Below are 16382 nucleotides of genomic sequence, written 5' to 3' on the forward strand. Positions count from 1 at the left end.
ACATTCCAACTGGTCACTGTTTTTGTTCAGGGTTTTTCTTTAAGATTTTTTACAAGTCTTTTGTGGCTTCTATTTACTTTTAGCTTTATTATCTGGAATAAACAAGGAGTAGTTAGAAAGCTGAAATAGTTTAATGGATTTAAAAAGGACATGTGGCAAGTTATAAGCCAGCAAACTTCTTGGTTCTACTCACAAGCCTTGAGACAATGCTATAAAGTTCTGATTCTTTTGGGGAGGCTGGAAGTTATGTATCAGGGGATTAATAAATAACCCTCAAATTTACGTTCCATGGAAAGCATACCTAGCCAAATCTCTTTTTCCAGCAACAGACTGAGCATTCAAAACAGACTTTGTATGCTGGGGCAAACCGCAGTCTGTCTGTGAGACAGTAGGCTGTAGACTTTTATGGAAAAATGAACTGCTTTCTTCAATGGAGTATTTAAAGCTGAAACTGCCTGAGTACTCTGTATGGTAGGGTCCCTAATGGCCTTCGTCAGGAGAGTGGGTTTTGACTGGTGTTCTTGGTCCAAGTTTTTTCTTCCAAGCCTGGGAAATTGCTGGCTCTGTTCCATCACAGCCTGGAAGGCTATTCTGCTGGCTGTTGGGTATCCTGATGTGAGCAATACCCAGAGCAGAACAGTGATAAAACCTGTCTCTTGTGGCTCCTAGTTTGCCTTGGTGTCTTCCCTCAGCTGATTGGGGCAGCTTAGAAATTGATGCTAATTCTGTCTTTCTCCACTTTCCTAGGAGAGACCAGAACTTGTTGTCTCCAGTGAACTGCTGGTATTTGCTCCTGAACCAAGTGAGGAGAGAAAGCAAAGACCATGCGACCTTAAGTGACATCTATCTGAACAATGTGATCATGAGGTTCATGCAGATAAGTGAGGACTCCACCAGGATGTTTAAAAAGGTACCCTCTCTCAATCCTGCCATACTGTGCTGTCCCGTTAACCACTCGGCCTATAACCATGACTGAGAAGGGGTGGGTGCCTCGATTACTTAATTGGACTCAATAAACTTAGGTAAAAAAATTAATTAATTAACTAATATTTTAATTAAAAGTGAAGCCTGCACAAGCATACTTGTAGAGTTAAACCACTGAGTCTGTGACCTAAGCAATGGGAGAAAAATTTTGAAATGAGACATGTCTACCAGTCGCACCTCTGACCTTAGGAACAGACTGCCTGAAGTTATGAAAAAACAGACCAGAAGGAAAAACCTTCGTTTCTGTGTCTTGGGCTCACGCCTGATCAGAGACTTATGAAGAACAAGATAACCAGATGTGCTGCTCTCTTGGGAAAATGTTATCACAGTTTCCTCTTACCCCCACCAGACAAGCATTGGAGGCTGTGATAGAGTGACATGAAGAACATTATTCCAAAGGGCATAGAAACTTCTGTCCCTTATGTGCCAGAGAGCTTGCTCCATCCCAAGTCCATTTATTAATGCAAAGAAGAAGAAACTTCACTTTTAAGGCTTCTTATCATTGTTAATAGTCTTAGCCAGCACTCAGCAATTTTTTTTTTGTTTGAACATTTTTGTTGAGAACAATAACAAAATTGGACCATTTCCTGAGGAGTGAATGCAGCTACTTGCTCAATTAGAATGGCTTTCAGGTTTTTTTGTTTTGTTTTTGTTTTTAATTGTTTGTTTGTTTGTTTAATTTTAGAGAGAGGGGAAAGGAGAAAGAGATGGGGAGAAACATCACTGTGTGGTTGCCTGTCACTTGCGCCCAGAACTGGGGACCTGACGTGCAACCTAGGCATGTGCCCTGACTGGGAATCAAACCAGCGAGACTTGACTCGCAGGCCGACGCTCAATCCACTGAGCCACGGCAGCCAGGGTCCGGCTTTCAGCTTTTATGTTTGTAAGACAAGGGTTCCTCCCACCCCCACCTCAGCGTTGTACTAGTGGTGTTTGGTGCCTATACCAATATCTGTGCCTCTATTCAGTAAATATTAGTTTCAGAAAGTGGAGAAGAAAAGCAACTTGTGGATTAGTGACATATTTATGTTTCAAAGGGGCACCTTAAAACAAAGATGTAGTGTTAAGCAGGGCAGCTGGAAAACTTCTTAGTCATGTTTGATGTATCCACATTAGATTTGATTTCTGACCTAGAAATGGAATTTAGCAAACTCTAAGCCATCTTTTGCTCTAGTAAATAGGTGGAGAAGTGCTTTAAACAAAGGAGAAATGTTATAAGTTTAAAACTAAGGCCCTAGCCGATGGGCTTAGTTGATTGGAGTATCATCCCTACACCAACAGGTTGCGGGTTTGATCCCCGGTCAGGCCACACATGAGTTAAAAGCAATCGATGTTTCTCTCCCTCTGTTTCTCTTTCTCCCTCTCCCTTCCTCTCTCTAAAGTCAATAAACATATTCTCAGATGAAGATTTTAAAAAATTAGAACTAACCATACTAATTAACCAGAAAATAAATAGAAGAATATCCTATGTATATTCAAAAGTAGAGATGAAAAAAATATAGTTTAGACTGAGCATGAAAGTGAAGTAATTTTCTCATACATCAGCCCTTTCAGCCAAGACCTCATTTGGTCAAGTGTTTGTTTTTGTTTTTGTTTTTGTTTTTGAATATCTTCTATGAGCAGGAGATGGTGTTAGGTCTTAGAGAAGCCGTATAGATGAAGAAAAACTAGTCCTTGTGTTCAAGGAGGTAACAGTTTGTCCAAATTTGGATGGCGCCATATATGCTTCCCAGTCATGGTGCTGGCAGCTATTCAGCCACAGCCTCTAGAACCAGTACTTCAGTTGAGTTTATTTATTTATCCATTTAACAAAACATCTTTAAAATGCCTGGCTGCAGAAGCAGAGTCAAAAGACATGCCCCTGCCTGCAGGGGACTCATTACAATAATTAACAGTTGCCAAGCCAAAGGGATGCACAACTGTGGGAGCTTGAAGGAAATTCTTCACAGAAAAGGGAACACTTGAAGTGAGATCTGTTGGACACAGACGTGGTCATCAAGCAGACAAGGTCAATGACCTATTCCAGGGGAAGCAAGAGTGTGACTTGTTCAGGGAAAAGGAAGAGTTGGATGTGACTGGACCAAGGATTGTATGGGCGTGAGTGATGGGACATGAGACTAGAAAGGACAGTTATATAAAAGGGGCTTTGTATGTCTTGCTAAGCTATTACAATTTGTATTTTGTAAATCAAAGTCAAGGGCTTGATAAAGTTGATAGAAACCTAGAGCTGAGAGTACAATGGATTTGGATTTGAATGCCAGCTCTTCTGCTTACCTGCTTGATGACCTTCAGAGGTGGTTCAAGAGATTCAGGAGAGTCCTGTTCACTCTCTAAGGGAGCGGGGAAGGGAAGACTGGGCAGAGAGAGAAGCTCTGGAGCTGGGAGGGCCCTTTGGGGTTGTTCTGTATCCAGGCAAAGGGCCTCGTCTTTGTTTTGCAGTTCTTGGATTTGAGCTGCCCTAGAGGAGGGTCTAAGTAATATTGGGGTGAGGCAGCTCCCTTTTGTGGAGAGTAATTCTCAGAGAGGGGTCAGCTGTGAGGTCAACAGTCAGCAGCCAGTATCCACAGTAGTTTGGGGGAATGGGTTCTTGGCTCTTGAAGAAAACGTCTGGAGAACGTATAATAAACACACATACACACACACACACTTGCTTGCTTGCTTGCTGCCTAGAAGTTTCTTCTTGTCCAGATATTCTGGGATTCAAGGAATTGCAATCCTTGGAAACTGCCAATTTATAGAAAGTTCCTGGTTACTTTGGCGTTTAGTGGGTGAACGGCCGTCTCCTGACCATTGCTGACCCCTGGAAAGTTAACAGTCATTACAGTTTTAGGTATCAAATCCTGCCTTCCTCAAGCAAACCCAGCAGACTACACACCCCACTTTTCCATGTATATTTTTGCTGGGAAAAGAAAGAACAGAGAGGCAGAGGGCAAAAGGGAAAGAACAGAGGTTACTGAAGAGCCAGATCAGCCCATTAGGACACATCTGTGATCTGAAAGAACAGGAAGCCAGAACCCACATCTGCCCACATCTGCTCAGTCCCAAGTCTTCAGGTCTCTTTAGATTAAGAAGCAAGACTAGTCTTTTCTGCTTTTTTTTTTTTTTTTTTTCCCATCACCAACTGTCCTCTTTTCCAATTCTTCTTCCAGGGTATGGTTCTATCAGAATGGAAAGAAATCATCAGAGCCAGGCTAAAGTGGCCTTTAGAACTGCTCTGGAGCCCTTAGTGAGCATAATGCTGTTCTTTTGGGGAAAGGATTTTAAGACTTCCTCATTTCTCAGAAAGACCCCCATCTTTCTGGTGATCCAGAGAGATGCTGGGTGCGTGGCAGGTTCAGCCTCTTACACAGCTGTATCTTCCTCAGTTCAGTCAGTCATAGAGAATCCTTTACCAAACTGTTGTGTCAAATAAAGAGTTTGAAGCAGATAATTCTAGGAATTTCTTTTGTAACCAAATGGATATAATAATAAAGAAGACACATAGTTCTATACATAGGTTTAGGGAACAGCTTCAAGACTTAAATTTTAATCACATCGGAACCAGTTATAGAAATAGTTGTATCCACTTGACAGAAAGTTTCCAACGCGTAGAAAAGGTGAAGGTTTTTAAAAACAAAAACAATACCCAATTATTTAAATCTTGATTATTTTAGAGTTAGACCTTCGGAGTTGTAAATGAAGCCTGTTGGTCAGAATAACATAGTGATTCATCTTTTAGACTCTGAAGTCAGATATTGTGGGTGTGAATCTTAGCTTTGCCACTGCTGGTAGCTGTGGGGACTTGAAAGTATTCAATATTTATAAACTTAATCCTCAGTTTTTCCACATGTGTCAAGTAGACATAATAACCTATTTCAGGTAATTGCATGGAGGATTCATAAGTCGTACATAGAGAGCTGCTTAGCCCAGTGTCTGGATTTAGTAAGTCCTAACTTTGAGCTACTGTCTTTATAGTTATATTATGTACACTTTCTCCACATACTAGCGATAATTTTGTTATGTGAGATTACACTAGACATTATACTAAATGTGTCCTCAGTCTCAGGAGAACATATGCTACAACTGTGATAATCACATCCAGATCATCACAAGTTATTTTTATGTCACTTATTATGAAGTTCCAGCCCGTATTTGTAAGTGGACTCCAAAAAACACCCTCTGCACAGCATCCTTGCTTGAAACTGAGTTAATATTTTGGTCCTCACATTTCAACAACTAGTCGGAAATCAGAGAATAACCCAGTGAATACCTGTGTTGGTCAACGCCCAGTGCCTTGAAGTTTCCCAAAGCTATTTCACATGGAGAGCCTTGACTTTGAGGCTTTGTTGATTTCTTTGTTCATTCAACAGTAATAGTCATTCATCTCCAGACTCTTTGTTATGTACAAACAACGTAAGCATGGATAGAGTAGGGTTCTGCTTTTGCGCTCGTAAGTTCTGCTTTGCCATTTTAGAAGAAGGTCAGAAGCCAGAGACTCCTTGTACACAGGGGTTCATTTCATTATCAGCTCTCATTCCTCTCCCATAAAACAAGGGTTGATAGGGTGGCTCCTGCCCCATTTTCCAGCCCTGCCTCCTGGAGTGATGAGATTTTGCTGCCTTCTTTCCATGACTCATGCTGAAAGAGAGTGTTCTGCATCTGGTTTGTTGCCGTAGCCAGAAAATGTGCAGTTCACGTGCTACACACACACAAGTAATTCATGTCAGCGGTCACGGTCGCAGGAAAGACCACAGCAAGCTTGCAGTAATCACTTTGTTTAAGCACCTTATCACATGATCTTATTTACCAATTTTGAGAATGTTAATAGAAATATGTAGTTCAGAAAGAGCACCAAAAATGGTAGCATTTGAATAGGTTAAATTATCTGTATTTTAAATTATCTTGAAGTCTGTCATTTCCTCATGGATTGTTTTAAAATTATCTATGTTTTTTTCCTTCCTTGGTTTGCATAAATATATGCACAAGTATAATTTATTTTGTTCCTTTACCAATAATAATGGCATCTGTACATTACCACTTACTGAATTTTAACTGTGCGCCAAGCACTGTGCTCTGCATTGCTTACACCTTACCTCATACATTCTCATAGCTGCCTAATGAACAGGTATTATAACCCCCATTTCAAGGATGAGGAAGCAAAATGCTCAAAGATATAAATTGTAGGGCCAGGCTGACTTGTATATATTCTTGCCTTTGCCCATATGTCTTAGATAGTTATGGTGACCCTTGGTGTCTTTTGGTGGTAACTGGCAATGTTACTCAATGCATAGGTTAGAATTTCTGAGAATTGGGATGCTATGGTTCTTGGCCCTATTTATTTCTTATGAAAAACCTGGAGAACAATAGTTCTGGATAAAGCAGCAAAAGCTGTCAGTCATCTGCATTATAGGTTACAGGCACGGATTCAAAGCAGCAGAGACTGGCCCCAAGCCACCGAGAATTACCCAACTTTGGCACAAATGCCATAAGTTATCAGATTCAGACTCACAAGAATAAAATTAACCCACTTTGGTATTATTGATTGTGTGGCCTGCTGTAAAAGGAATGATGACAGATCACTAATAAGATACGGGAATTTGTAGCTACTTTTTATTTTGATCAAAGCCAATCGATTCTATTTAAATACCACAATATGAAAGAAAATGAAAACATTTCACGGGGGGAAATGCTGTGTTCTCAATTAGATTATTTAAAATAAGTTAATATTCAGACAGATGCTTTGATATGTTAGTAAAACATATGAGTCTACTACTAATCTGTATATGAAAGAAAAGAGCCTATTTCTTTTTTAATATAAAAATATATATTAATTGTAGAAACTTAGAAAACACTAAAGATATAAAAATGAAAATAATTACCTGTATAAACAATACCTACTATGAATATCTTGGGCTATTTTCAGTATTTAAATGATAAAAATGTATGTCTAGGATACAAACATACCTATATGTGTATTTTACAAAGTTGAGATTTCATTGCATATATCTCGGGAACCAGCCCTTTTCAATGGAAAATATTGTTCCCATGTCTGCAAACAATCTTTTAAAACAGGAAAGTTCATGCCTGTGTAGTGGTTTATTGTCTGTCTGCACAGCCATATTATTTTTCTGTTGTTTGGACGTCCAAATCTTTTGAAAATTTGATTTTTTCTTAATACTACATCCCTTGAAGTGGAATTATTAGGTCAAAGGGTGGCATTAGAATTTCATGCTTTTGATGAAATTCTTACCTTTTGCCTTTCTGGAGTGAAGATGGTCATGGCTGTGATTTACCACTGAGTATCTGTCCCCTGAAAAATAAAGTGACTATTTTCTTAGCAGAGAGCTACCACATGTGATTCAGTATGCTGATGCAACAGTAGTAAATAATATAACAGGAGGAACTTTTTCAAAGCATTTTAGTGCAGTGTAGCAGAAAAATTAAATGGTGGCCTCAAGAGACAGCTTAATTATTGATGGGGGCTGGAAAAATAAGTGAGACTAGTTCAAGCTAACCCTACTATCTGGTTCTCTTGAGTTTTATAAATCAAAACCACACACATTTCTTACAACGATATAGGTTTCTGAAATGTTTTAGGAAATAGTTTTAATAGGTATTTATAAATTGCTTATCAGGATGGCTGGCACATAGTAAGTGCTTGATAAATAGCAATTTTGGGGGCTGCTGAGTGACAACAGGACATGTGTGATTTACCTGGGTGTGAATGTAGCTAGTGAGTTACTAGATAAGAGCACATGCCATCAGTTCAGAAACTTTGTTAGACTTTTAAAAAGGACACTAAGCAGATGTTATGTGTGTGTCGCCTTGGAAAGTGATATAATTTTTCAAAATCTGATGTCAGCTAAGTTGGACATTTTGTCATGCAGCATGATATGGTAGTACCAACACTCATGTCAGTAGTTAAACCCATAATTACATTGAGAAGAGTTGTTGAAAAGCACTTGAAACGTATATATGTATTAAAAAAATCTGGAAGTGCATGGACCAAAATTATTTTAAATGGATATCTCTTAGTTTACTAATTTTCTTCTGTTTATTTAGCTGTAATTTCTGATTTTTTATGATGAACATGTGGTATAAAACACACAAGAAAACAATTATTTATTGTAAACTAAAAACTTAAACTTGGCCCAGAGTACACCTGTCAGTGTTTACTGTAAAGAAGTGGGGAAACTATACACATTAACTAGTTTAGCCCCAGATGCTGTTTATTAATGGAGAATTAGCCTATTTTGCAAGTACACTTGGAAAGTATGCTTTGCATATACAGTATTAGGATTATTAAAGTGAAAAAAACATGAAACCAGGCAACTTCTGAGCAAGATGGCAGCTTGCACATGGGCTCCAGCTGCCTTACCTCCCAAGTTGTCTTTGAAATAACTAATCAAATATATAAATAGGGAAAACTGGAACAATCCTTTTAACTTCAAGCAGATATCAGTACTCCTTTGATCACTCTATTGGTTCCCACTTCACTCTGAGTAAAAGTCTATACTCCTGCCTCTTTGTTTTTTTTTTTTTAAATGCCATTAAAGTACCCAGTGAGTTACTGGAAAATCCTGATAACCAGTGTTTTGAACTCTGCACCTGATAGATTGCTTATCTCCATTTCATGTAGTTCTTTTTTTGGAGTTTTGTTCTGTTCTTTCATTTCGGCCATATTTCTTTGTCTCCTCAATCTGGTGGCCTCTCTGTGTTTATTTCTGTGTATTAAGTAGAGCTGCTTTGGCTCCCTGTCTTAGTAGCATGGCCTACTGTAGAAAAGTGCACCTATTAAGTTGTATAGGGTGGAACCTTAGGTAAGCACCTGTGCCAGCAACACATGTCACTGCTCTGTTGCTCTGTTGGGGGGAAGGCTCACAGAGGGGACAATGCCACTGCCTGGCCTCTGGAGTTTTGCATGGAAGGAAGATGTCTCCCGGCACTCACGCTTCACTTTCTCCCCATATGCCACTGGTGCCCTTCCAGCTGCTGCCCTGGTGCTGAATCCCAGAGGGTATAGGGTGTGCATGAGTCGTCAGTCTGTTGCGGGACCTTTAAAAGGAGACTCTTGAGAATCCCACAGTTTCTTCACTGCCCCAACCCGCATTGGTTTTTACAACCAGAAGTTTTGGGGACTTATATTCCTGACACTGGAACCCTGGGTTGGGTTGTCTGGACTGGGGCTGGGATCCCTCGCTCCTGAGGTATCCCTCCCATTTTTTATCTACCACATGTGGATGTGGGACCGCCCATTACCATCTCCACCTCTCTGCTTTCTCTGCGCCTCTCCGCATCTCGACCCCTCCTACCCATCTGGATGAATGTGGCTTCTTTAAATCCTTGGTTGTCAGACTTCCACACAGCTCGATTTTCTGGCAGTTCCGGGTGATATTTGTTTTCTAGTCTAATTGTATTTTTTGCTATAGTTGTGCACAGAGGCAAGGCGTGTTTACCTATAATTAGACATCTATATGCCTACCTCCTTTTTCTGTATTTTCCTCTCTAGCACTTATTCCTTTCTGACATATTGTATGTTTACTTAATGTTTATTCACTTTCTGTTCCCCCTCAAATTAGATGTAAGTTCCTGAGGGAAAAGACCTTGTATTGTGCACTGAAATGGTGACTGGCACATAGTAGGTGCTCAGTAAATATTTATTGAATGAATAAATAATGAATACTTATAGCTGTATTAGCAACCAGAGATGAGTGTGATTCACATAACAGAGAGTTCAAACATTTTAGCAAGATCCAGTATGGATTGACAGGGCTGGGTTTAAGCAACACTGTCACATGCAGTCTACTTCCCAAGAGTTCTAAGAAGTCAGAAAAGGGATGTCCTGTGAAACCTGAAAGTATTAGGGAGATTACAGAGAGGATGAAGATTTAAAAAGCAATTCTGCAAAGTTCTTTTTAACTCCTGGGCTCATCCATCCGGTTTGGGTCTGATGTTTAGCAGTATACCTACCAATGACAATAAGAACTAAACTAAGGGGTAGACCATTGCATGGGTTCCAGACTGGCCACTGGATGGTACCATGCATGACAGATCAAAATAGTGCTCTGATAGTGTTGGAACAGAGCTGACATTGAAGCCACAACTCATTGAAGGCTGATCAGAATTTGTGTCCTGAATCCAACCAGGTCGATTTCCTGATAAAACAAAAATATCAGTTTCTACATATGGTTTAAACGAGACCCAGATTCTCAAACATAATATTCAAAATATCGACAATACAATCCAAAATTACTCATCATACAAAGAACCAGTAAAATCTCAATTCACATAGGAAAAGACAATAAACAGACACCAATTCTTAATGACACAAATGTTAGAGTTATCGGACAAAGACTTTTATTTACTTATTTATTTTATTGTAGACACTATCACAGATGCCCTCCAAGAAGTAAGTGCAAGCACTCTTGAAATGAATGGGAAGATAGAAAGTCTCAGCAAAGAAACAAGATATAAACAAATGGAAATTTTAGAACTGAAAAATGCAGTAATCAAAATGAAAAAAAAAATCACGAAATTGGTTCAATAGCAGAATGGAAATAGCAGAAAGAAGAGTTATATTAATTTCTGTTCATTTTGAAAATAGAAATTACCCAATCTGAACAACAGAGAATAAAAAAGATGGAAAAATAATATTAGTTCCTCAGTAACCTTTGGAACAAAACCCCAAGTTCTGACATCTTTGTCAGCAGAGTCCCTGTAAAAGCGGGAGAGGAGAACAACTGTGTTCAGAAAAAAATATTTGAAAAAGATAATTGCAAGAAAACTAACCAAAATTGGCAAATGAGATATGCCTGTAAGTTCAGGAAGGTCAGCAAAACCCAAACTAGCTGAATTCAAAGAAGTCCATGCCCAGACACATTATAATCACACTGAAAATTAATGATTAAGAAAAAATATTGGAAGTAGCCAGAGGGAAATTGATACATTAATTATGGGAAAACAATCATTGGATGAATGTGGATTTATCTACCCACTAAATGCCAGTAGCACCTTACCAATTGTGACAAAGAAAAATGTCTTTAGATATTAACAAATATTCCCTTGGGGTGTAGGGAGTTGGCCCTAGTTGAGAACTATTGATTCAGATTGAGTCCTCTATTCTCCTAAACAGCTTTTTAAAAAGAAATATTCCAATTTGATTTTTTTCAATCAATAGTTTACAACTCTAGAGTAAATTAACAAACATAGAGTAGGTCATAAGGCACCCAGACCCTCACTTGCCATAAAGAGGAGTAAAAAAATATCTTTTGGTACCAGATTTATTTAAGTGCAGTTATTTATTGTGTTGGCAAAAAATCCATTTAGTTTTCTCCATAAAATAAAAGACACATTTTTTATTTTTTATTTTAACCAATAACTTGACTGATTTAGATATTTTGAGAATGCCGACTATCTCCCGTGTGGTAGAACATAGATTGTTCTCAATTAATGTCTCGATTTGATCACTGTCAACTTCAACTGCTCTACCCGATCATGGAGCATCGTCCAGCAAGAAATCTCCAACACAAAACTCCACAAACCACTTTTGACATGTTTGATGAGTCACAGCACCTTCTCCATACACTGTACAAATCTTTTTTCACATTTCAGTTGCATTTTTTATTTTTTTTTGAAATAATAAAGTTCATAATAAGCAAAAAAAGTTGCTTATTTTCTTCCATCTTCAATACTAAAATGGCTACACAAAAATTCACCAATTTTGATATTTTTTTTAAATGATATGATTGCTGTCACAATACAATCTTAACAAAATTGTTTCAAATGACTTTAAAGGCAACTAAGTGCTACTAGAGCCATCATATGGAAAAAAACAAACAAACTTTTTGGCCAACCCAAAATAAAAGATCAGGACTTAATAAACCCAAAAGAGCCATAGACACCACTGAATTTTTATCCTCTCTTCATCCAAGAAGGAAATTGCAGTCTTAAGAACTGATAAGGAGAGAACATTCCTACCATATGTCTTGGTGTCTGCATTTGAGATCAAAATTTTAAGCAACCTGAGGACAGTATTCAGGTTGCTAGCCAAGGTTGCTTACCATTTGAAGATTAGGTCTGATTCCACATGTCAGGATTCAGAAAGATTTTCAGCTGCAATAAACACCATATTAAGTGATACTGCACATATAGCAAATATTTGAATTAAGGAGCACGTGCTATACCTTGAATTATAACAACCCAAAAAGATGCAGTTGTAATGAGATACTGAATATGACTATCAGATTGATTTCAGTACCTTTTAAATCTCAAAGAAAAAAATGTTTTCTCATTATCAGATAAGTAAACAGAAACATTTTACCAACTAAATACTTTGTGAGATCAACACAGAAACTTTAAAAAATAAAAAGATTTTGGCATGGTATATATAAGTTATTTAGATTGAGAAAAAACAGTAATGTTTAATAATTGATAATAAACAAATGCAGGCACCATTTTTACTTTTTAAAATTTGATCGTTTCAGTTGAACAGAGAATCATAATTGGCCAATGCACTGGCTTGAATAAATGTGCCTATAAAAATTTCATCTCTTTAGCTCTAAAGATGGAGATTAGAAGGGTCAACTGAAGTAATTATCTTTTATTATTTGCAACATATTATAACTCCACTGAAGAGTCATGCCAAATCCACTGTAACTTCTTTTCCTTCCCTCTTCATTTTTTCCTTGACCCTTATACTGAGATCAGCTTTCTTTTCCAAGACAGAATAAATATTCTATTTCATTATTCATTCAATAACACTTTATTGATTGTCATTGTGTAACAGGCATATACAATGATGAGTGCTAAGGTCACAAAGGTAAGTAAGACACAAATCCTTAACTGGTACCCAAAGGAGCTTATAATTAAGTAATTAAAGGAAAGGAATTGCAGAGGTCAAAATTACATTATAAACTGGTAACTGCTCTTATAGATATAAGACCTAAGAAAACAAGAGCACAGAGGATTGAGTAAGGTGTATTGCCTCTGAAAATGGAGAAAGGCTTCGTAGAAAGAGTAGCATTTTATTAAAGTCTTAAAACTTGGTGAGATTTGCAGAGGAATTGGGTAACGTGCATTCTCTTATAGAGAGAATTGCAAAGAAAAGGGCTTGGAGCTCTGAGAAGATGAGTGTAGGTGGGGCTCTTGGTGGCCCTACCTACTCACCTGGTAACAGTGGTGATTGTAAAGGTATATTAGGGCACCTCAGTTACACAGCTGCCTGGGTCAGGAGTGTAGCCTGTAGCTAGGTGAATGGATGGTGGGATAACAGCTATCTGAGATCCAGCAAGGCAGGTTAGGGAGGTGGTGCAAGAATTTTGATCCTCAGTTTGAGGAATTAGTATCTTATCATCTAAGCAATGAAGGAAGCCAAGAGAGATTTTTAAGCGGGGATATGGCATAATCAGCCTCATTTTTCTAAAGCATTTTGAAGAGTAAATTAGATTGGGAAGAAACTGGTCTGTGGAACCTAGTGAGGAAGCTGTTTCATCTAGGTGATTATTTTTCCACTATCCTGAATGATGGTCAGAGAGCAGTTCCATACTTGTAATGATATTGTCTTCAAAAATTTTTACCCACGTAGATTAAGAATGAATCGAATGTTTGTTGCTCTTCTATAAAAGGTCTTTTGGCAGTTTAAAGCCAGAACGTTGCTATTTAGTCCATCCTAATCAGATCTTCTTAAGGCTTCTATTCTTTTAGCTGATGGCTCTTTAGCTTATTGGAAAAAGAAGAATGTAACAGTGACTCCAAGATCCTTGGGTTTACAGTAAGTATGCAGATGGGTTTGGACTGTTTCCACAAAACAGGGCAATTGCAAGTGACTGCAAGTCACTGGGAGGTATGTCTTGCCTCCTGGTCCTCCCAAGAGCTTAGCTCCACCCCTTGAAGTGTAAAGAAACTGCCCTTTTAATACTACTAGTTATAAGACAATGAACAATTATCTGGGAAGCAAGGAGAACTCTCTTGTTTCTTTAAACTGTGTTATATAAGGAATAGTAGAAGTTTCTGGGAATACTTAAGACAGAGAAAGTAAGTCTTAGCTAGGACGTAAGAGCTGTCTTCAAATATTTGAAGATCTGTCATATTAGAAGATGCTTAAAATAACTAGCTGTGTAAGTCTACAGGACTTAAGACCAATCAAGAAGACCTAACATTACTGCAGTCTGAAGTCAGCCAGGGCGAGCTCAGAATTAAGAGTTCTGCTTGGTTGTAGCAGTGCATTATTCCCTGGGATGGACTTGACCCTCTTTGGTATAGTACCTCAAATACAATTAAGCATTCCATAAATTAAGTCTTGAATTATGTTGAAGTGATTATCTGAGACATACTGATTTGAAAGTTGATACAAGTAGGCTATTACATCAGTATTTAGAAGAATGAAGGGTAATTTCATGTAATCAAACAAGGATATGACTTACCCCATGGGAATTTTTTTTTCTATTCCTTAGACTGCCTTTACTTAATGCATTGTTAATTCTATACACCAATTAACCAGTTCTGAGATGGTGCTGTTCGTATTAGGCTACATATAAATCCTTAACGGAAGCTTCTGAATTAGGTTAAATTCTTGACAGTTGATTAGTTTATTAATTTTTGAATTTGATTCACAAGTTATATTTAGAAATTTTACTTTAAATTGAATAAGCATAAATAATATTGCATTGAAATTGCTTCATTTACCTCTCTCACTAGATTATAAGGCCACTTTTCTATCTTTGGCACTAAGAAGGTAGTCATAAAAACTGGTAGAATGAATGAGAGAATGCATGAGTGAGTGCATGAATGAATGAACTTTTAGTCAGTATCTAAAGAATGCCAGCCTTTTCCTTACTAATTCAATGGATAACTTTTAAATGAGCAAATCTCTGACTTATTGATTTGTTTTTGTAAATAGTCCCTGAATTTTTCTTACTGCAGTGCTATTAAGACTAAAGTCATGGGTTTTCCTCCCAATGGGTCTAGTTTGCTTTGCCAATGACTATAATCGTAGCCCCAGCCAGCCATGCCATAGCTGTAGCCTTTTGGTCACCAGGGAGGAGTATAACTTAGGATCTCAGTCACAAAAGAGAAAGGGAGTTGGGGTTAATGATTAAATACTAAACTCAGGTTCATCTACTAAAGCGGCGGGTTTCAACCTTCCTCCTCTCATGGCACACATAAACTAACAACAAAAATACTGTGGCCCACACGAAAATATAGTTTTTGCCGACCTGACAAAAAAAAACTAGGTGTGATTTTGATTCATTCATACCAGACAGCTATTGTTGTGTTGGCTGTTGTCATTTTATTTTTAATTTGATGATCTAAAGGGAAAGAGGTCAGTGTCCCTGACTAGTCAGGCATGTTTTAAAAATTCTTGCAGCATACCAGTTAAAAATCACTGTACTAAAGAAAACATATTATTATGGTAATATTAAAAAATTGTCAATAAAGCTGAGTTATTACATTTTTGTACAGTTTAGCATATTGAAAAATAGTCTGAAAATAAATTTCTGACATTTTAAATTATATTACAAGTCTGAACCAGAATTTCATAACACATTCTGATTTTAATTGGGTAAGTTTGTTTGTATCAGCCACTGTGAGTTTATGACTAAGTGATTATTTATGTAGTGATACTAAAAAGGTATTTCTTAATTTATCACCATTTTCAGTAGAGAAATAAGCCTAGTATGAAAAATTGTGTTTCTTTAAGAGTTAAAGAAATGCAAGCTGAAAATGAAAATAGTGTCACCTGCTTTCTTCCCTGTAGGATTTTAAATTTCGATCTTGAGTTAATTAACCTGTCTGTTCATGTGCTGTTTATTCCTGGAAGGTTATGAGTGACTTTGGCGTATGTGACCTTGCACCTTTCAGATTGACTGCTCACAGGCTGAACACAGCAACAGCGGACCTTTTTCACCTGGATGCCAAATGCCACATTTGCCTAGCAATTACTTTAGTAAATATTCTAGGAGAATGCCTCCGGTATTTCCTTTTTAGATCACATTTTTTCTTGTTTCAAAAATGAAATTCTGGTTCCCCTGTGTCTATGATTCCTTATAATGTTCCCATGTTTTCTAGTGGCGTGGGTTTTTGTCTGAAAGGATACTGATTTTTTTTTCTTATTATTGGGAATGAAGTAGATGATGAGGCTAATCCCATGTGCTGATATTTAATTGCATATTTTAATAAGTACAAAATCATGTCCCTTGACAGACAGAAAGGAAGTGTGCAGAAACACTAAATATTATCAAGAAGCTTGGTTCAGGCCATTAAGCCCAACCCAGCTCTCTCCATTAGGCATTTTGGAGGATGCTATTGACTCTGTCTTCAGAGTTTACATGAATTAAGGGAATCTGTTATTGTAAAGACACTTGAACATGAACTTTAGACTTAAAAGCACACTCTGGGGAAGTATGGCCTGACGTCTTTGA

The 16382-nt window shown here is 37.8% G+C and overlaps 1 protein-coding gene across 1 annotated transcript in view; it reads left to right on the forward strand.

Moving 5' to 3' along the window:
- Window positions 1-16382, forward strand: part of SRGAP1 (SLIT-ROBO Rho GTPase activating protein 1) — a 276096-nt gene that overhangs the window by 122701 nt on the left and 137013 nt on the right. Inside the window, exon 3 of the mRNA XM_090273550.1 lies at window positions 748-910. Within this exon, the coding sequence (XP_090129676.1) occupies window positions 748-910 (163 nt within the window). The remainder of the gene's footprint in view (window positions 1-747; window positions 911-16382) is intronic.

This window comes from Furipterus horrens, unplaced genomic scaffold (genome assembly GCF_987537825.1).
Source record: "Furipterus horrens unplaced genomic scaffold, mFurHor1.1.pri manual_scaffold_4, whole genome shotgun sequence".
Classification (NCBI taxonomy): domain Eukaryota; kingdom Metazoa; phylum Chordata; class Mammalia; order Chiroptera; family Furipteridae; genus Furipterus; species Furipterus horrens.